A 15,215-nucleotide genomic window follows, 5' to 3' on the forward strand; every position below is an offset into this window, starting at 1 on the left:
TAAACCTAGCTAGATTGGCGTACAAAAATTTTTGCGAATTTAACGATTTTGTGGACACTGGAGCTGATTTTGTAAATGTGCAAGGGTTACACATTTTTGGTGTAGTCTGGAAATTATGCACTTTAGTGCTGAGCGGCGTTAGCGTGTATGTACCTATATATTAAGGCGAAACTGGATCCATTTCCTCACTTTTTGGTTTTTGATTTTTTTTTATAAAATAACGAAGCAATATTTTCAAAATCGGTTTTCGTGCACATGTAGAGTATGGATCAAGGTATCTCCTGATTTTTTTTTCCAGATGGAAAATGTTTTTCGTTTTTGCAGAAACCATTTTTAAACAATATTCCACAAAAAAATAGTTTCTGCACAAACGAAAAACATTTTCCATCTGGAAAAAAATCAGGAGATACCTTGATCCATACTCTACATGTGCGCGAAAACCGATTTTGAAAATATTGCTTCGTTATTTTATAAAAAAAAATCAAAAACCAAAAATATGAGGAAAAGCTTCCAGTTTCGCCTTAAGATGTGTGGTTATTGGTTAATTACCTACTTATCCCTATGTTAAGCTTGAATCATTCTAGGGACGTAGTTCCCAACAAACCGAGCACCCTCAATGGACCATGCAAATTTCTTTTTGTTCTTTCCAAACCGTAAGCTTGCGTTTTTCTTGAACCATTTTATTGTTTGTGTAAAAGGAACCGTAAGAATAAGCACAACTTAATTTTTAGTGACTGTTGGCGCTAACAACATTACTGATGCATCGAGGATCGTGGTGTGATCTACAACAACGGGAAGCGGTTAGACAAATCAAACATCTGAGTTTTATACAAGCGCATTTTACATCTTTGCCATTCAGTTTTATTCAGATAGATCCTTTGTCATTTTTTGTTGCATCCACTATACTTGGTTTGCAGCTATTTAAATCATTCTTGATAATATTCAATTTTATGCTAACAGACTAATCTTCGACTTCCCGTGGGGTCACCGGACGACGACAACTCTACGAATGTCGCTCTCAATAGGAAATGCGATGAAACTTGCACTTCAAAGTGTGTGGTTTTGAACTCTGCTTAAAATGCCTAACGGATGTCTGCGTTTTGGTCCGTTCAACCAATAATCAGACCGCAACCCAACCGGAATTGATTCTTGGTATGATTTAGGACGCCACTAAGCGCAAACGTAAATGGCAGCGGTTGTAGTTTCTTCTCTAGCACGGCCGCCACATTCCAGTTGGTGTCGACCATACCGCGGAACACGAGCTCGGACTTGGGCAGATCGATCTGGTAGCCCATGGTGGCAGTGGCTTCCTGCATCCGAAGATTGGTTTCGACCTCGACGCCCAGCTGGAGCTGTTCGCTCGCCTTCTGGTAGTAGCAGATGTGCAATCCGGCGAGGCCAATCGTACCGGACCAGGTACCGACTTCGGTGGCGTAACGAGCGGCAGCGGACATGATTGCTATCTGGCCACCGGGCACCTGTGGGCCATACTGATATGCTAGCTCTCCGCCAAGTGCTAGGTTATTGGTTACCTGGAAGAAAAAAAAAAACATGGATGGAATTAATTATTTGTATGCTGCAGAATGAGCCTAAAACGATTGCATTCTATTTCTTCTTTTTGGCATTACTTCCCAACTGGAACAAAGCCTGCCTCTCAGCGGTCCGATGAGCATTTCCGCAGTTATTAAATGATAGCTTGCTCCGCTAATGACAATTTTGCATGTGTAATCGTGAAATCATGTGGCAAGGACGACGATACTCTATATGCCCAAGAATATCAATGAAATTTTTGTTACGACTTGGGCGGAACGAGAATCGAGACGAATTGATACCGATATTGCTACTAACCTACCGAAAATGTCGTACATTGTATTGTATAAAAGCGCCGACCCAAAAATCCAGATTTTCCGGCCCCACGGTGATCGGACCGGTCTGACCGAATATCATCTTGATAGATAATGAGTTTCTGAGTTGAATGAGCTAAAAGTTTAAAACGTCGGCAGAAAATGCACGGAGATAGATCATTTAATTTCGTGCGTGTACCCGGATACCTTGCCGAAATTCTACGTGTGTGTGTGTTTTCTTTTGCTGGCCACATAATGGTTAAGCCGGTTTCCAAACCTTTGTTTTGTCCCTTTTTTGAATTTCTGAAGTTTCTTTGGTACCGTGACCGTGCCTAATTCCAATTAGCTCCTAATTCCGTTCACATGAATCAAAATGACGAGCATTATCTAAAATTGTCGCAAATCTCTGTCAAATTGTTTTTAAAATTTTCAATAATTACGTTCACGCCAGACTACAATTAAATTTTGAATGATTGTTTGTGTATTATTGTGATGATACATTAGATGCCATTTATTATCTAACTGGCCGCCATATTACTTTTTTTTCTTTTCCGGACCAGGGGAATGCATTAATTTACATATCAATTGTATTTTCATTGAAATACTAACAAAATCAATCAAACAAGTACCAAAGCAAAACCGTAATGGACATATTTTTATAAATTTAACATAAAAATAAATTTCGTCAACGACTTGTGATGCTGGAAATGAAAAAGGCACATGACACATTAGGACACTAGAGGTTGTACTTGCTCCTAATTCCAATCATCAACATATGGATGCGAAAGAATTATGAAAAAATGCAGTACAATCGGAACAACCAACTCCAGCATCAGTCAAGGCTCTATGACGATAGATGACCGGTACATATCATTCATTGTTAACTCCACCTGGCAAGCACAAATTGTTTAAATATTTATTCGTATAGGTTCAAAGATTGATTCGCCATAGATGACGTCATAAGCATAAAGTGCAACTATCATTTCATGTCTGTTTTTGGTATGAATGTAAGTGGTGACTGTTTGAGACCTCATATGGCCACTCCGGGATCCTACTTCAATTACTCCAATTCCGGGTTCCGGCCATTTCAAGTGAAGTCAGCTGAATATGCGGTGCGAAATAAACGAAATATTTATTCAGTGTAAATATAACATCTTCTATTTGATTTCTTGTGTTTTTGTAGTCAAATAAACAAAACATTTTTTTTATTTCCGTGGATAAAATTACAGTTAAGCAAATGAAAGTACCGATTTTAATACCGAACTAACATTTTTGCTGAATAAGACCTTAAAAGAGCTTTCTTCCGATTGCATTTGTATCATAAGCTCTAATGCGGCTGATTTTGATAGTGGTAAACAACCCAACTTCTGTGGAAATTGCTTCGTGTATTTTATCTGAAGCAATGTCCATAAAATATTACTGTAGGGTTTTCATTCAGTAATTCCATCACGAGTTCTTCTTAGAAATTCGTCACCAGTGGATTAATAATAAAATTATATCTATAATATTACCTACAACATCTTGTCGAATTACTTTAGAGAAAAAATCTTGGAATTACAGGCGTAAGAATTTCTGAATAAGTTAAACAGTACGGAACAAATTCCGGAAATCATTGCCTAAAAATATTCAAAGGCATTGCAGAGAAAATTCACAATAAAATTGACTATGGATTTCCCAAAGAAGGAGAAATTCCCGACAGAGTTATAGAACGTATTCCCAAACCAATACCGTCGTGCGGGGCTACTTTTGAAATGCGGGGCTACTTTGGACACTTTTGAATATGGATTTTTTGAATTCAAAATATGGTTCAAATCTGTTTGATGTCTTTGGGACTATTATGAAGCAATAGTTTTTCCTTCATTTGGATGAAATTTTTTTTTAAACAGACCGTTTATTGCTTGTCAGGACGCGAAAAAACATCGAATAAACCAATAAAATATACATAACGTATCAGAACATTTGGTCTATGACAAGGTCTATGAGCATTGTTTCTACAGTTCATAAATTGCAAAGGGTTGATCAATTCATTCAAACCGTATGAACGTAGCATATACAATCGAATATTTGTATCGTTGTAGATTATAAATGACCGTTTCGCCTAAATAAAGGATTGATGGTTCCTATTTTCAGGTTATCTATATAGCAATATCACGCTGCTCATAATACCGAAGGGTGCACAGAAACATCTTAAAACGCATATATTTATCTAAATCATGTCTGATATAGTATACTACAGTATTGGTACAAAGTAGTTTTCTAAATAACTCTGAAATTTGACATGCAGTTTTGTTATAGATAAAAATGTCCAAAGTAGCCCCCATCCGGTTCTATATGAGATGTGTCCGATTGGTGTACTTTTTGTTTATTGATGGATTTAGTTCAAATTTTGCATACATCCTACATACATATTCACGATTATTGTGTGTTAAAATTGTGGAAATCCATTCAATACTCTGGCAGTTATAATGTCATAAAATTGAAAAACCATGAAAAAGTGTGAAAAGAAGCCCCGCACGACGGTAGCAAAATGGTTTTCATAAGAAATTGCAGGGAAAAGCTGGAAGGGTTTGCTCAGTGAATTTCCAATGTATTGTAAAACCATTTTGGGCTGCAAAACGGTGAGTCGATAAGGAGAGCGTCCAACATAGCTCTGTTCCTCACAAGTTCCTACCTCATGCTTCCACGGGTCAAGCGATGACAAAGATCGCCAGCTAAGAGTTGTGTGCTTAGCTGGTAGTGCAGCCTGGGCACTGTTGTCCTTCTGACTTCAGCTAGATTGAGGAGGTACGATCCGAGTGTCTGTTCACCAAGGAGGTGCGGCTCAAACAGCGTCTGTTCTGGCATCCAGCGGCTGAGTAAGAAACGCTGCACCACGCCCAGCTAGATCCAAGGTGGTAGCCCCATCAGCGTGGTCGTCCCAGTGTTGGTTGGGACGTTAAACAGAACTGGCACGATGGCCCTCCGGCGAGACAGGAGTGTTGGCGTAGGCCCAATAAGCCACCCGTAAAAATCCCCATTGCGAATAACATAGGAGAAAATACGACTCGATACAATCGGCAAAGACCCACGCGACGAAATAAGGACTACGATTGGAAACTTGGAACACGGAATTGCAAGTCACTAGGTTTCGCAGGATGTGACAGGATAATCTACGACGAACTACATCCCCGCAACTTCGACATCGTGGCGTTGCAGGAACTTTGTTGGACTGGACAGAGAGTGTGGAAAAGCGGGCATCGAGCGGCTACGTTTCTTCAACTACAGCATCATCAACGTCCACTGCCCACACGAAGGAAGACCTGATGACGGGAAAGAAGCGTTCTACGCGCAGTTAGAGCAAACATACGATGGTTGCTCGCCGCGTGACATGAAAATCTTTGTCGACGACATGAACGTGCAGGTAGGAAGGGAGGAAATGTACAGACCGGTAATCGGGCGAAACAGCCTGCACGCCGTATCGAATGATAACGGCCAGCGATGCGTAAACTTTGCAGCCTCCCGTGGTATGGTAGTCCGAAGCACCTTCTTTCCCCGCAAAGATATCCACAAAGCCACCTGGAGATCACCCGACCACCAAACAGAAAACCAAATCGACCACGTTCTAATCGACGGTAAATTCTTCTCGGATATAACCAACGTCCGCACATACCGCAGTGCGAATATAGATTCGGATCACTACTTAGTCGCTGTATGCATGCGCTCAAAACTTTCGACAGTTATCACCACGCGTCGAAGTCGAACGCCGCGGCTCAACATCGAGCAACTTCGTAACGTAGAAGTGGCTCAAGACTACGCGCAGCAGTTAGCAGTGACCCTACCAACGGAAGAGCAGCTTGGCGCAGCTACACTTGAAGATGGCTGGAGGGGCATCCGATCTGCCATAGGTAGTACCTCGGCTACAGCACTAGGCTTCGCGACTCCGAATCACAGAAACGACTGGTACGACGGCGAATGTGAACAGTTGAAAAACGAGAAGAATGCAGCATGGGCGAGAATGCTGCAACACCGTACGAGAGCGAATGAGGCACGTTACAAACAGGCGCGGAACAGGCAGAACTCAGTCTTCCGGATGAAGAAGCGCCAGCAGGAAGAACGAGATCGCGAAGCGATGGAAGAGCTGTACCGCGCTAAGGACACACGAAAGTTCTACGAGAAGCTGAACCGCTCGCGCAGAGACTTTGTACCACAAGCCGGCATGTGCCGAGATAATCACGGGAATATTCTCACGAGCGAGAGTGAGGTGGTCGAGAGGTGGCGGCAGTATTACGATGAGCACCTCAATGGCGACGTTGCAAGTACCGAAGGTGGCGTGGTAACAGATCTAGGAGCATGTGCACAGGACGAAAGACTTCCGGCCCCTGACCTTCAAGAGATTAAGGAGGAGGTTGGCCGGTTAAAAAACAACAAAGCCGCTGGAGCAGATCAACTACCAAGCGAGCTTCTAAAATACGGTGGAGAAGCACTGGTGAGAGCACTACACTGGGTCATTACCAAGATTTGGGAGGAGGAAGTATTACCGGAGGAATGGATGGAAGGTATCGTGTGTCCCATCTACAAAAAGGGCGACAAGTTGGATTGCGGGAACTATCGCGCGATCACACTACTGAGCGCTGCCTACAAGATACTCTCTCAAATTTTATGCCGCCGTCTATCACCGATTGCAAGAGAGTTCGTGGGGCAATATCTGGCCGGATTTATGGGTAAACGCGCTACAACGGACCAGATGTTCGCCATCCGCCAGGTGTTGCAGAAATGCCGCGAATACAACGTGCCCACGCATCACTTGTTCATCGATTTCAAATCGGCGTATGATACAATCGATCGAGAACAGCTATGGCAGATTATGCACGAATACGGATTCCCGGATAAACTGATACGGTTGATCAAGGCGACGATGGATCGAGTGATGTGCGTAGTTCGAGTATCAGGGACACTCTCGAGTACCTTCGAATCTCGCAGAGGGTTACGGCAAGGTGATGGTCTTTCGTGCTTGCTGTTAAACATTGCTTTGGAGGGTGTAATACGAAGAGCGGGGATAAACACGAGTGGGACGATTTTCACGAAGTCCGTTCAGCTGCTTGGTTTCGCCGATGATATTGATATCATTGCTCGTAAATTTGAGATGATGGCGGAAACGTACATCCGACTAAAGAGTGAAGCCAGGCGAATCGGATTAGTCATAAATGTGTCGAAGACAAAGTACATGATGGCAAAGGGCTCCAGGGAGGAATCACCGCGCCCGTCACCCCGAATTCATATCGACGGTGATGATATCGAGGCGGTTGAAGAATTCGTGTACTTGGCCTCACTGGTGACCGACGACAACGACACCAGCAGAGAAATTCAGAGGCGCATTGTGGCAGGAAATCGTTCTTACTTTGGACTCCGCAGAACTCTACGATCGAATAAAGTTCGCCGTAACACGAAGTTAACCATCTACAAAACGTTGATTAGACCGGTCGTCCTCTATGGGCACGAAACATGGACCCTACGTGCAGAGGACCAACGCGCCCTTGGAGTTTTCGAACGGAAGGTGTTGCGTACCATCTACGGCGGAGTTCAGATGGAAGACGGGACTTGGAGAAGGCGAATGAACCACGAGCTGCATCAGCTGCTGGGAGAACCAACCATCGTCCATACCGCGAAAATTGGGAGGCTACGGTGGGCGGGTCACGTCATCAGGATGTTGGATAGCAACCCGACTAAAATGGTTCTCGAGAGTCATCCGACCGGTACAAGAAGACGTGGAGCGCAGCGAGCTAGGTGGGTCGACCAAGTGGAGGACGATCTGCGGACCCTACGCAGAGTGCGGAACTGGAGACAAACAGCCATGGACCGAGTGGAATGGAGGCGGCTACTATGTACAGCAGAGCCCCCCCGGCCTTAGCCTGACCGGTAAGGTAAGTAAGTAAAACAATTTCCGAAAAAATGCGTGAAAGAATTAACAAAATATATTTCAGAAAGAAAATTCAGCAGCAGAGGATTTTTCATATAAACTTCCGAAAGAATTTCCACGGGTTTATTTTAATGGAAATACCGCAATAATTTTCAAAGGGATTTTCGAGGTAACTACCGAACTTCTCTCTCTCTTCTCTTCTTGGCGTAACGTCCTCACTGGGACAAAGCCTGCTTCTCAGCTTAGTGTTCTATGAGCACTTCCACAGTTATTAACTGAGAGCTTCCTCTGCCAATGACCATTTTGCATGCGTACATCGTGTGGCAGGCACGAAGATACTCAATGCCCAAGGAAGTCAAGAAAATTTCCCTTACGAAAAGATCCTGGACCGACCGGGAATCGAACCCGTCACCCTCAGCATGGTTATGCTGAATACCCGTGCGTTTACCGCCTCGGCTATATGGGCCCCTAACTACCGAACTTATCGGGCTCTTTAATGGTATCCAGACTTTTTATATAAATAACCTCCATGGGAAAAGGGATCAAAATCCAAAGTTTATTTTTTTTTACCTCGGAACTACTAAACGCACTAAAACGCAGTTAAAAAATTAATTTGATTTTTTTTTTCTTCAGGGCGAGCTATCACTTTATCGATTGTCATTTATCAAAGTGAATTACATCTGTTTTGTTAATTTGACTACCCAAACGAAAATATTGAAAAGCAAATAAATGATATTATACCCTAAAAATGTCTTACTTTGTTTAGGCTACGAAAAATATAAATATTTTGTTTTCTAACACACCATTTACCGAAGAAACTTCTGAAAGAAATTTTCCCAAAGGAGTGGCCGAAAGAATGATAAAATTAATTGTTGATGAAATTTCTTAATTAGTTCTCGTAAAACGTCAATGACGTTCGTCTGTTATTCTGCTTGGATTTTTTCTTCAAAGAAATTTGAAAAAAAAATCGTAGGTAATATTTTAGATATAATTTTGTTACTATTCCTCTGGAGACGAATTTCTGCGAAGAACTCCTGACGGAATTAATGAATGAAAACTGTACAGTTGTATTTTCTGGAGATTCCTTCAGTCATTATTCAGATAAAATTCACGATTACCAAGCAAATATTCTTCAGAAACTAATAGAACAAGTTTCGTAGGAAGTTATTGTTGAATTATATGGCTATTTTGAACTAAATTCCTAAAAAAATATATTAAATGCAAATTTGAAAGAAATTCTGGAAGAATTTTTCCCAGATTATGAGTAAAAAAGTTACATAAAAATATAGATAATTCATGAGAAAATTCTCCAAAAAATAAAAAAGAATTGTCGACTGAATTGCTAAAAGCAGCGTCTAAGAAATTGCGCGTGAAATTTCTAAGGGATTCTCCGAATAAACTTCCGCAGGACATATCAAAAACTATTCATAAGAAGTAAATGAGGAATTTTCAAAGAAATGACCAAAAATTCATGATAATATGCACCAGAATTTTTAGAAATAATGAAGAACGAATTTTCACAAGACTTCACATAAAAAATGGCGATGTGATACCGAAAATATTTATCTAAATAATTGCCAAAGATATGCCGAAAGTATTTCCAATTATATTGTGGAAGAAATTCGCAATTAAATTAACAATGGATTATCGAAAGAAATTACTGAAGTTACTTTCAAACAAATTGCCGAAGGATTTCCAAAAAGAGTTACAGAGCAAAGTCTAGCAAAGTGGCTAGGGAATTTTTAAACCATCTTGCCAAGGGATTTCTATAAAAACTGAAGGAAGTATTAACAAAAAGAATGTTGAAGGAAATGCCGTAATAATTCTTGAAGAATTTTTTGAAGCGATTTCCACTACTCACATGCCTGTTGAAAATAGATATGACCTTGCTGAGGTCTCAAATAGTCATCACTCACATCCGTACAACAAATAGACATGAAATGATGTGCCGCACTCTTTATTAACCCTTTGGAGCCGGAGGGGTCATATATGACCCCGGCGATGAAACCGAGCATAACAAACGTGTTCGACACCAGCGAGGTTGCGTCGACAGCGGCGAAAAAAATCGGCTCCAAAAGGTTAAGCTGACTTGATTGAAAATTGCCTGGTGCGGAACTCGAAAAACCAGGTTCGGGACCTAAAAGTGACCACGAGACCATCACCAATCGATTTAGCATGGTTTTTTCCTTTGGGATACATACTTTTTATTACTTCAAACCAGCGGCAAAAATAAGTTCCGTTTTTTGGCTCGATTTTGCCCATTGTCGCAACCTGAGGGTTTTGCAGTTCCAAATGGGAAAATTTCCCTGCTCAGGTTTGCCTGCGATCAATTGAAGAAGAAGCTTAAGCAATTCCTGAAGTTCAAGATGAAGGACTTGGTTCCGGCCACTTATTGTCATGCTATTTGGATCAAGAGGAACCGACGTGAAGGTAAGCTTTCTTTGGACCAGCAGGCGTTCTTCTTCTTCTTTATGGCGCTACGACCCCACTGGGACTTGGCCTGCCTCGCTTCAACTTACTGTTCTTTGAGCACTTCCACAGTTACTAATTGAAGGACTTTCTTTGCCTGCCATTGCATGAATTTGTATATTGTGAGGCAAGTTCAATGATACACTATGCCCAGGGAATCGAGAAAATTTTCCCGACCAGAACGGGAATCGAACCCACCGTCTCCGGATTGGCGATCCGGCCTTAACCACTAGGCAAACTGCATTTAAACGTTATCACAAACAAAAATGTATTGTGAATTAAAAATTATCAAATTTATCTAAATTTGTGTCGGTCAAAATAAAAACTATTTGTATATTTTTTTTGCTTAAGGGGGACGTGTTCGATTCTCGGTCGGCCCAGGACCTTTTCGTTAAAGAAATTTCCTTGACTTCTTTGGGTATAGAGTATCAGCGTGCCTGCCACACGATATACAAATGCAAAACGGTCATTAACAGAGGCAGCTCTCAAATAATAACTGTGGAAGTGCTCATATAGAACACTAAGCCATGCAATGAATAATCTCAAGAAACTTTCAAGGACTTCGCAAGAAATATTTTGTCTCAAAAATGTATTATAGGTAGAGATTTTTTAGGTTTTTCAGATAATTGACAACCAGTAAAATATTATTTTCTTTTGACCTGATGTGTTTAAGTTAAAGCATTACGACAACAGCCAATCGTAACAAATTAACAAATTATGAAATGACCTATTCTGCCCACAACAAAACACAAATATCACTTACCGCTTGCAAGTAATGTGCCACCATGACGCCGGAGTTGTTGAGGATGTTGGGATTGCCCACGGTGAGCGAAGCGGTAAAGTCCTGACCCTTGTAGTCCGTGGTCAGCTGTGCGGCAGTTACTTTCTGGTTCTGGATTTGGGAAGCGAATTTGCACCGAACGTTCGGTGTCAGCTGGTGAATGACGTTGGCATTCAGATTTCCAGCCGGATCGATATCACCCAATATGACCGGGAAAGCCTCCGAGGGGGACATCTGCTTCGTGCCCACATAGGTTGCCCCGAATCGATACCCGCTCGTGTTGGACGAGTTGAGGTTAATTGTGTGGGACACTTGGAAGTGATTGCTGAGCCCTTTGTTGATCATCAGCTTGGCGCCCTCGAAGTTGGCCGGCATGACATCTTTGCACTTTTTGTGCAACTCCTCCATCGAGCCGGGGTTCTCCAGGAGCTTCTCCGGCTCCGGGCTGGCAGGGATCGGTTCCGCTGGTAAGGGCGGAGGGAGTCCACCGGCAGCGATCGGTTTTGAAGCGGCGAGCACGTTTCCCATATCGATTCTTTCCTACAGATGACAACACGGAACAAACCAAACCGGTCTGGATATTCGAGCACTAAATATCCTGCGTTTCACAATTTATATTCCGCGATGAAGAATCCGCATCGATTACGCAAAAGATAACGCACTACGAGCCGAAAAACACGAATCGCCTGAAAAATGCCTCGCACGAGCTATCAAACGCAAAGAAACCACACACAGTGACGGTTCGCTTGACAGCTGTTGCGTAATTTTTGGGCAGTGGTGCCAGCAGCGCAGTGAAGGGACTCAGCGAAAATGCGCGAAAACGAGGGGTGTATATAGAAAACGTGTCATCGGAGACACATTTCTAGCGTACTTTTTGAATCGGCCGTGTTTGGTGTATCCTCAGTTAAATTTTATAACTGGGCACGGTAAACAAATAACAAATACACACTAAGATCAGCTCGGTATTTTCCCGATCTTTTTACTGAGATCTCAACAGCAGATTTAACTCGGTACGCTCGGTTGTTTATTTTGCGGATATTCTGTAAATGAGTTACCGAGCTCAGCTAATAAACTGTGAACTGTCAAAAGATACTGATGCACGGTAAATATCGTTACTGGTGAACGGTAAATACGATTACCGAGTGTACCGAGATAAATCTGCTGTTGAAAACTCAGTAAAAAGATGGAAAAAATACTGAACTCAGTGAAAAAATTACTGAGCTGGCACATCTGAATCTTAGTGTGTAGGCTCCTAAAGGCCTACATCAATTTGTACATAATTCGATCTAGCATGCTTTTATTCGCAGAGTTAGTTGACTACACTGAACGGCGGTTTGCGGTGAAAATTACTATTCTGAGGGCCAATTTAAATACACAACGCCACTAAATTTGTGCAGACTGAGTTTCGTTTCAATTCAACAGAATTATGTTTTCAATTTTTCGATTTTCAATTAAAAAAAAATCTTGTTGGCAACCGGATTCGAACCAAGAACCTTGACATCACCAGGCTCACACGCTACCACTCGCCTATCGAACCGGTTGATGTGAGAGGAAATAAAACGCACACAAGAAGCGTTGGTGGGTCAATGATCATGTTTTGCCATGGTAAATTTAAAAACATTTTCATGCTGGTCATTACCGCGAGCCGCCGTTCAGTGTAGTTACGATTTCATTACACAGTGTCAAATATTTGTCCAAATAGAAAGTAATGCTGAAACATTTTGTTTGACTTGATCGAACTTTCGTCAATGTCAAACAGATGTTGCTTTTTGAGTTAATTCCTTGTCAAATGTTTGATCCTGTGAACTTGAGGCCTTAGTTATTTAGTTCTTGATCGAGTTTAACTAACTAACTAACTAACTAACTAACTAACTAACTAACTAACTAACTAACTAACTAACTAACTAACTAACTAACTAACTAACTAACTAACTAACTAACTAACTAACTAACTAACTAACTAACTAACTAACTAACTAGCTAACTAACTAACTAACTAACTAACTAACTAACTAACTAACTAACTAACTAACTAACTAACTAACTAACTAACTAACTAACTAACTAACTAACTAACTAACTAACTAACTAACTAACTAACTAACTAACTAACTAACTAACTAACTAACTAACTAACTAACTAACTAACTAACTAACTAACTAACTAACTAACTAACTAACTAACTAACTAACTAACTAACTAACTAACTAACTAACTAACTAACTAACTAACTAACTAACTAACTAACTAACTAACTAACTAACTAACTAACTAACTAACTAACTAACTAACTAACTAACTAACTAACTAACTAACTAACTAACTAACTAACTAACTAACTAACTAACTTACTAACTAACTAACTAACTAACTTATCTTTCGCTAATGATCGTATTACATTCACAGATGACAAAATCGATGATGAGAAATTAATTATTGCTGTCAAACTCTTATGATAGTGATCGTGAGAACTTTTAATCTTAACTTTATGTAAACTAAATTTTGTTCGTGCACTGATCACCGGCGCGAAAATTGAAAATCGACGCCATGACAAAAGCAGTGTAAGGTGCGCCGCCGATACCTCGAACGGCGTCGACGTGGGACATAATCCAAGATGGCGGCCACGGAATGGTGGATTTGAAGTGCAATATGGGTAATATGAGTCTATCGATCGGGATTGATGAGTAAAAGGATTTATTTACCCTTCCAGGACGCGCGCCATCAAGCAACCGAAACTGCAGCGTACTCGCGGTGTATACGACGAGCGAGGTTTTTTGGTAGTGTTGTACTTTTTACAACAGCGCGCGTTAAGATTCCTTCAGGGGTTCCCAGTAGGATTGCTTCAGAGACTCCTCCTAGTATAGATTGCTTCAAGAAATCTTGTGGGATTCGTTTAGGTATTCGTGCCAGGAATCCTGCGGGGGCCTCATCATTCTTCCAGTTTTTTTGTCTTTTTCAAAGAATTTCTTCTATAACTCCTTCCGGGATTGCTTCAATTATTCTTTGAGGGATTCCTGCCGAGCTTCCAGTCAGGAATCCTCCAGAGATTTCTACAGGAAAACTTCATCCAGCGTGAGTAAGATCTAATGAGACTGGGAGAGTCAGAGGAAAGTAGAGAAACAGGGAGAAATAGGCTTTTTGATGCACTAAGATATCTCTAGTTAGCCATGATGTCATCTGACCACAGACAAACAGACGTAACACTTCGAGAATTTTACGATTCAAATCATAGTCATGGTAACGTATTCACCCAATGCTCAGTTATTTTGGCTAACCAACAATTAGGTGCCGGTAGAGAGCAAACGTCAAACTCGAACAAAAACGATTCGAGCGCCACGGTTGGTCAGTTGACCAACTATGGAATTTTTAAATAGACTGTTAAATCGGTGTACGATGAGAATTATCAGTTTGTCTGTGATCTGCAGTCATTTTCTTATTCTTCTTGAGTAGCTATCCCCTCTGTTATAGTCAATATTTTTGTGATATTCTAGAGCAATGACTCACCCAGTTTAGATTTTGTCAACATTATTTATATTTTCTGCTTTTTTTTGTTAATGTATTACAATGCGCGTTTGGTTGCCATCTTCATTCTCGCTGTGATTCGTTTCTATCCACCTTTACAAAGAAAGAATATAGTCCGTCATTCTTTTTTGTTTTGTTAGATGTTTGTTTGCGTGTGTGTATGTGTTTGTGTGTAATGTTGTTTTATAAGGGTTACATAATACTTCATTCAACGGGGAGTTTTCTGCAGTTAGGGTTTTGTTTGTTGTTGCTTTGAATGATATTTCTGCTGCTTTGTAAAGATTGTGTGTTTATTCGATTTGTTGAAGTTTTTGTTCATATTTCCACTTTTATATTAATTCGTTTTAGCTATGATTTGTTATTGTATTTGTACAGAACGCGATTTACCTATTGTTGGTTGGAATTTTTTGTATCTCGTACAAATATAATGCATAATTGAATGATAAGTTCGTACAAAAAGATTTTTTTATTGAAATATATTTCAGATTCTGAGTTCACGTAACGAATGCACGTATGTTGTATGATATAAGATAATTGTCTGTGGTGTTTCTAACACCTAACACAAACCGGTACAATTTATGTTCACTTCAGGAACACCCATATAAGGAATACTGACTTTTTTTAGTTTTGGTTTCGTGTATAGCTGCACATTTGGGATTTTGTCTTGTGATTTTTGTATTCTAATTTTTAAACGTGGGAGTT

General features: G+C 40.8%; 1 protein-coding gene across 1 annotated transcript; it reads right to left on the reverse strand.

The window, feature by feature from the left end:
* Window positions 1–664: 664 nt before the first annotated feature.
* On the reverse strand, window positions 665–11,735 carry LOC109398864 (mitochondrial import receptor subunit TOM40 homolog 1). The gene is made up of 2 exons (XM_019671308.3): window positions 10,973–11,735; window positions 665–1,532 (listed from the first exon to the last, which is right to left on the reverse strand). Exons 1-2 carry the CDS (start codon window positions 11,516–11,518, stop codon window positions 1,110–1,112), a joined length of 969 nt encoding a protein of 322 aa, XP_019526853.2. The 5' UTR covers window positions 11,519–11,735; the 3' UTR covers window positions 665–1,109.
* Window positions 11,736–15,215: the final 3,480 nt, after the last annotated feature.

This window comes from Aedes albopictus, chromosome 3, assembly GCF_035046485.1.
Source record: "Aedes albopictus strain Foshan chromosome 3, AalbF5, whole genome shotgun sequence".
NCBI classification, from domain to species: domain Eukaryota; kingdom Metazoa; phylum Arthropoda; class Insecta; order Diptera; family Culicidae; genus Aedes; species Aedes albopictus.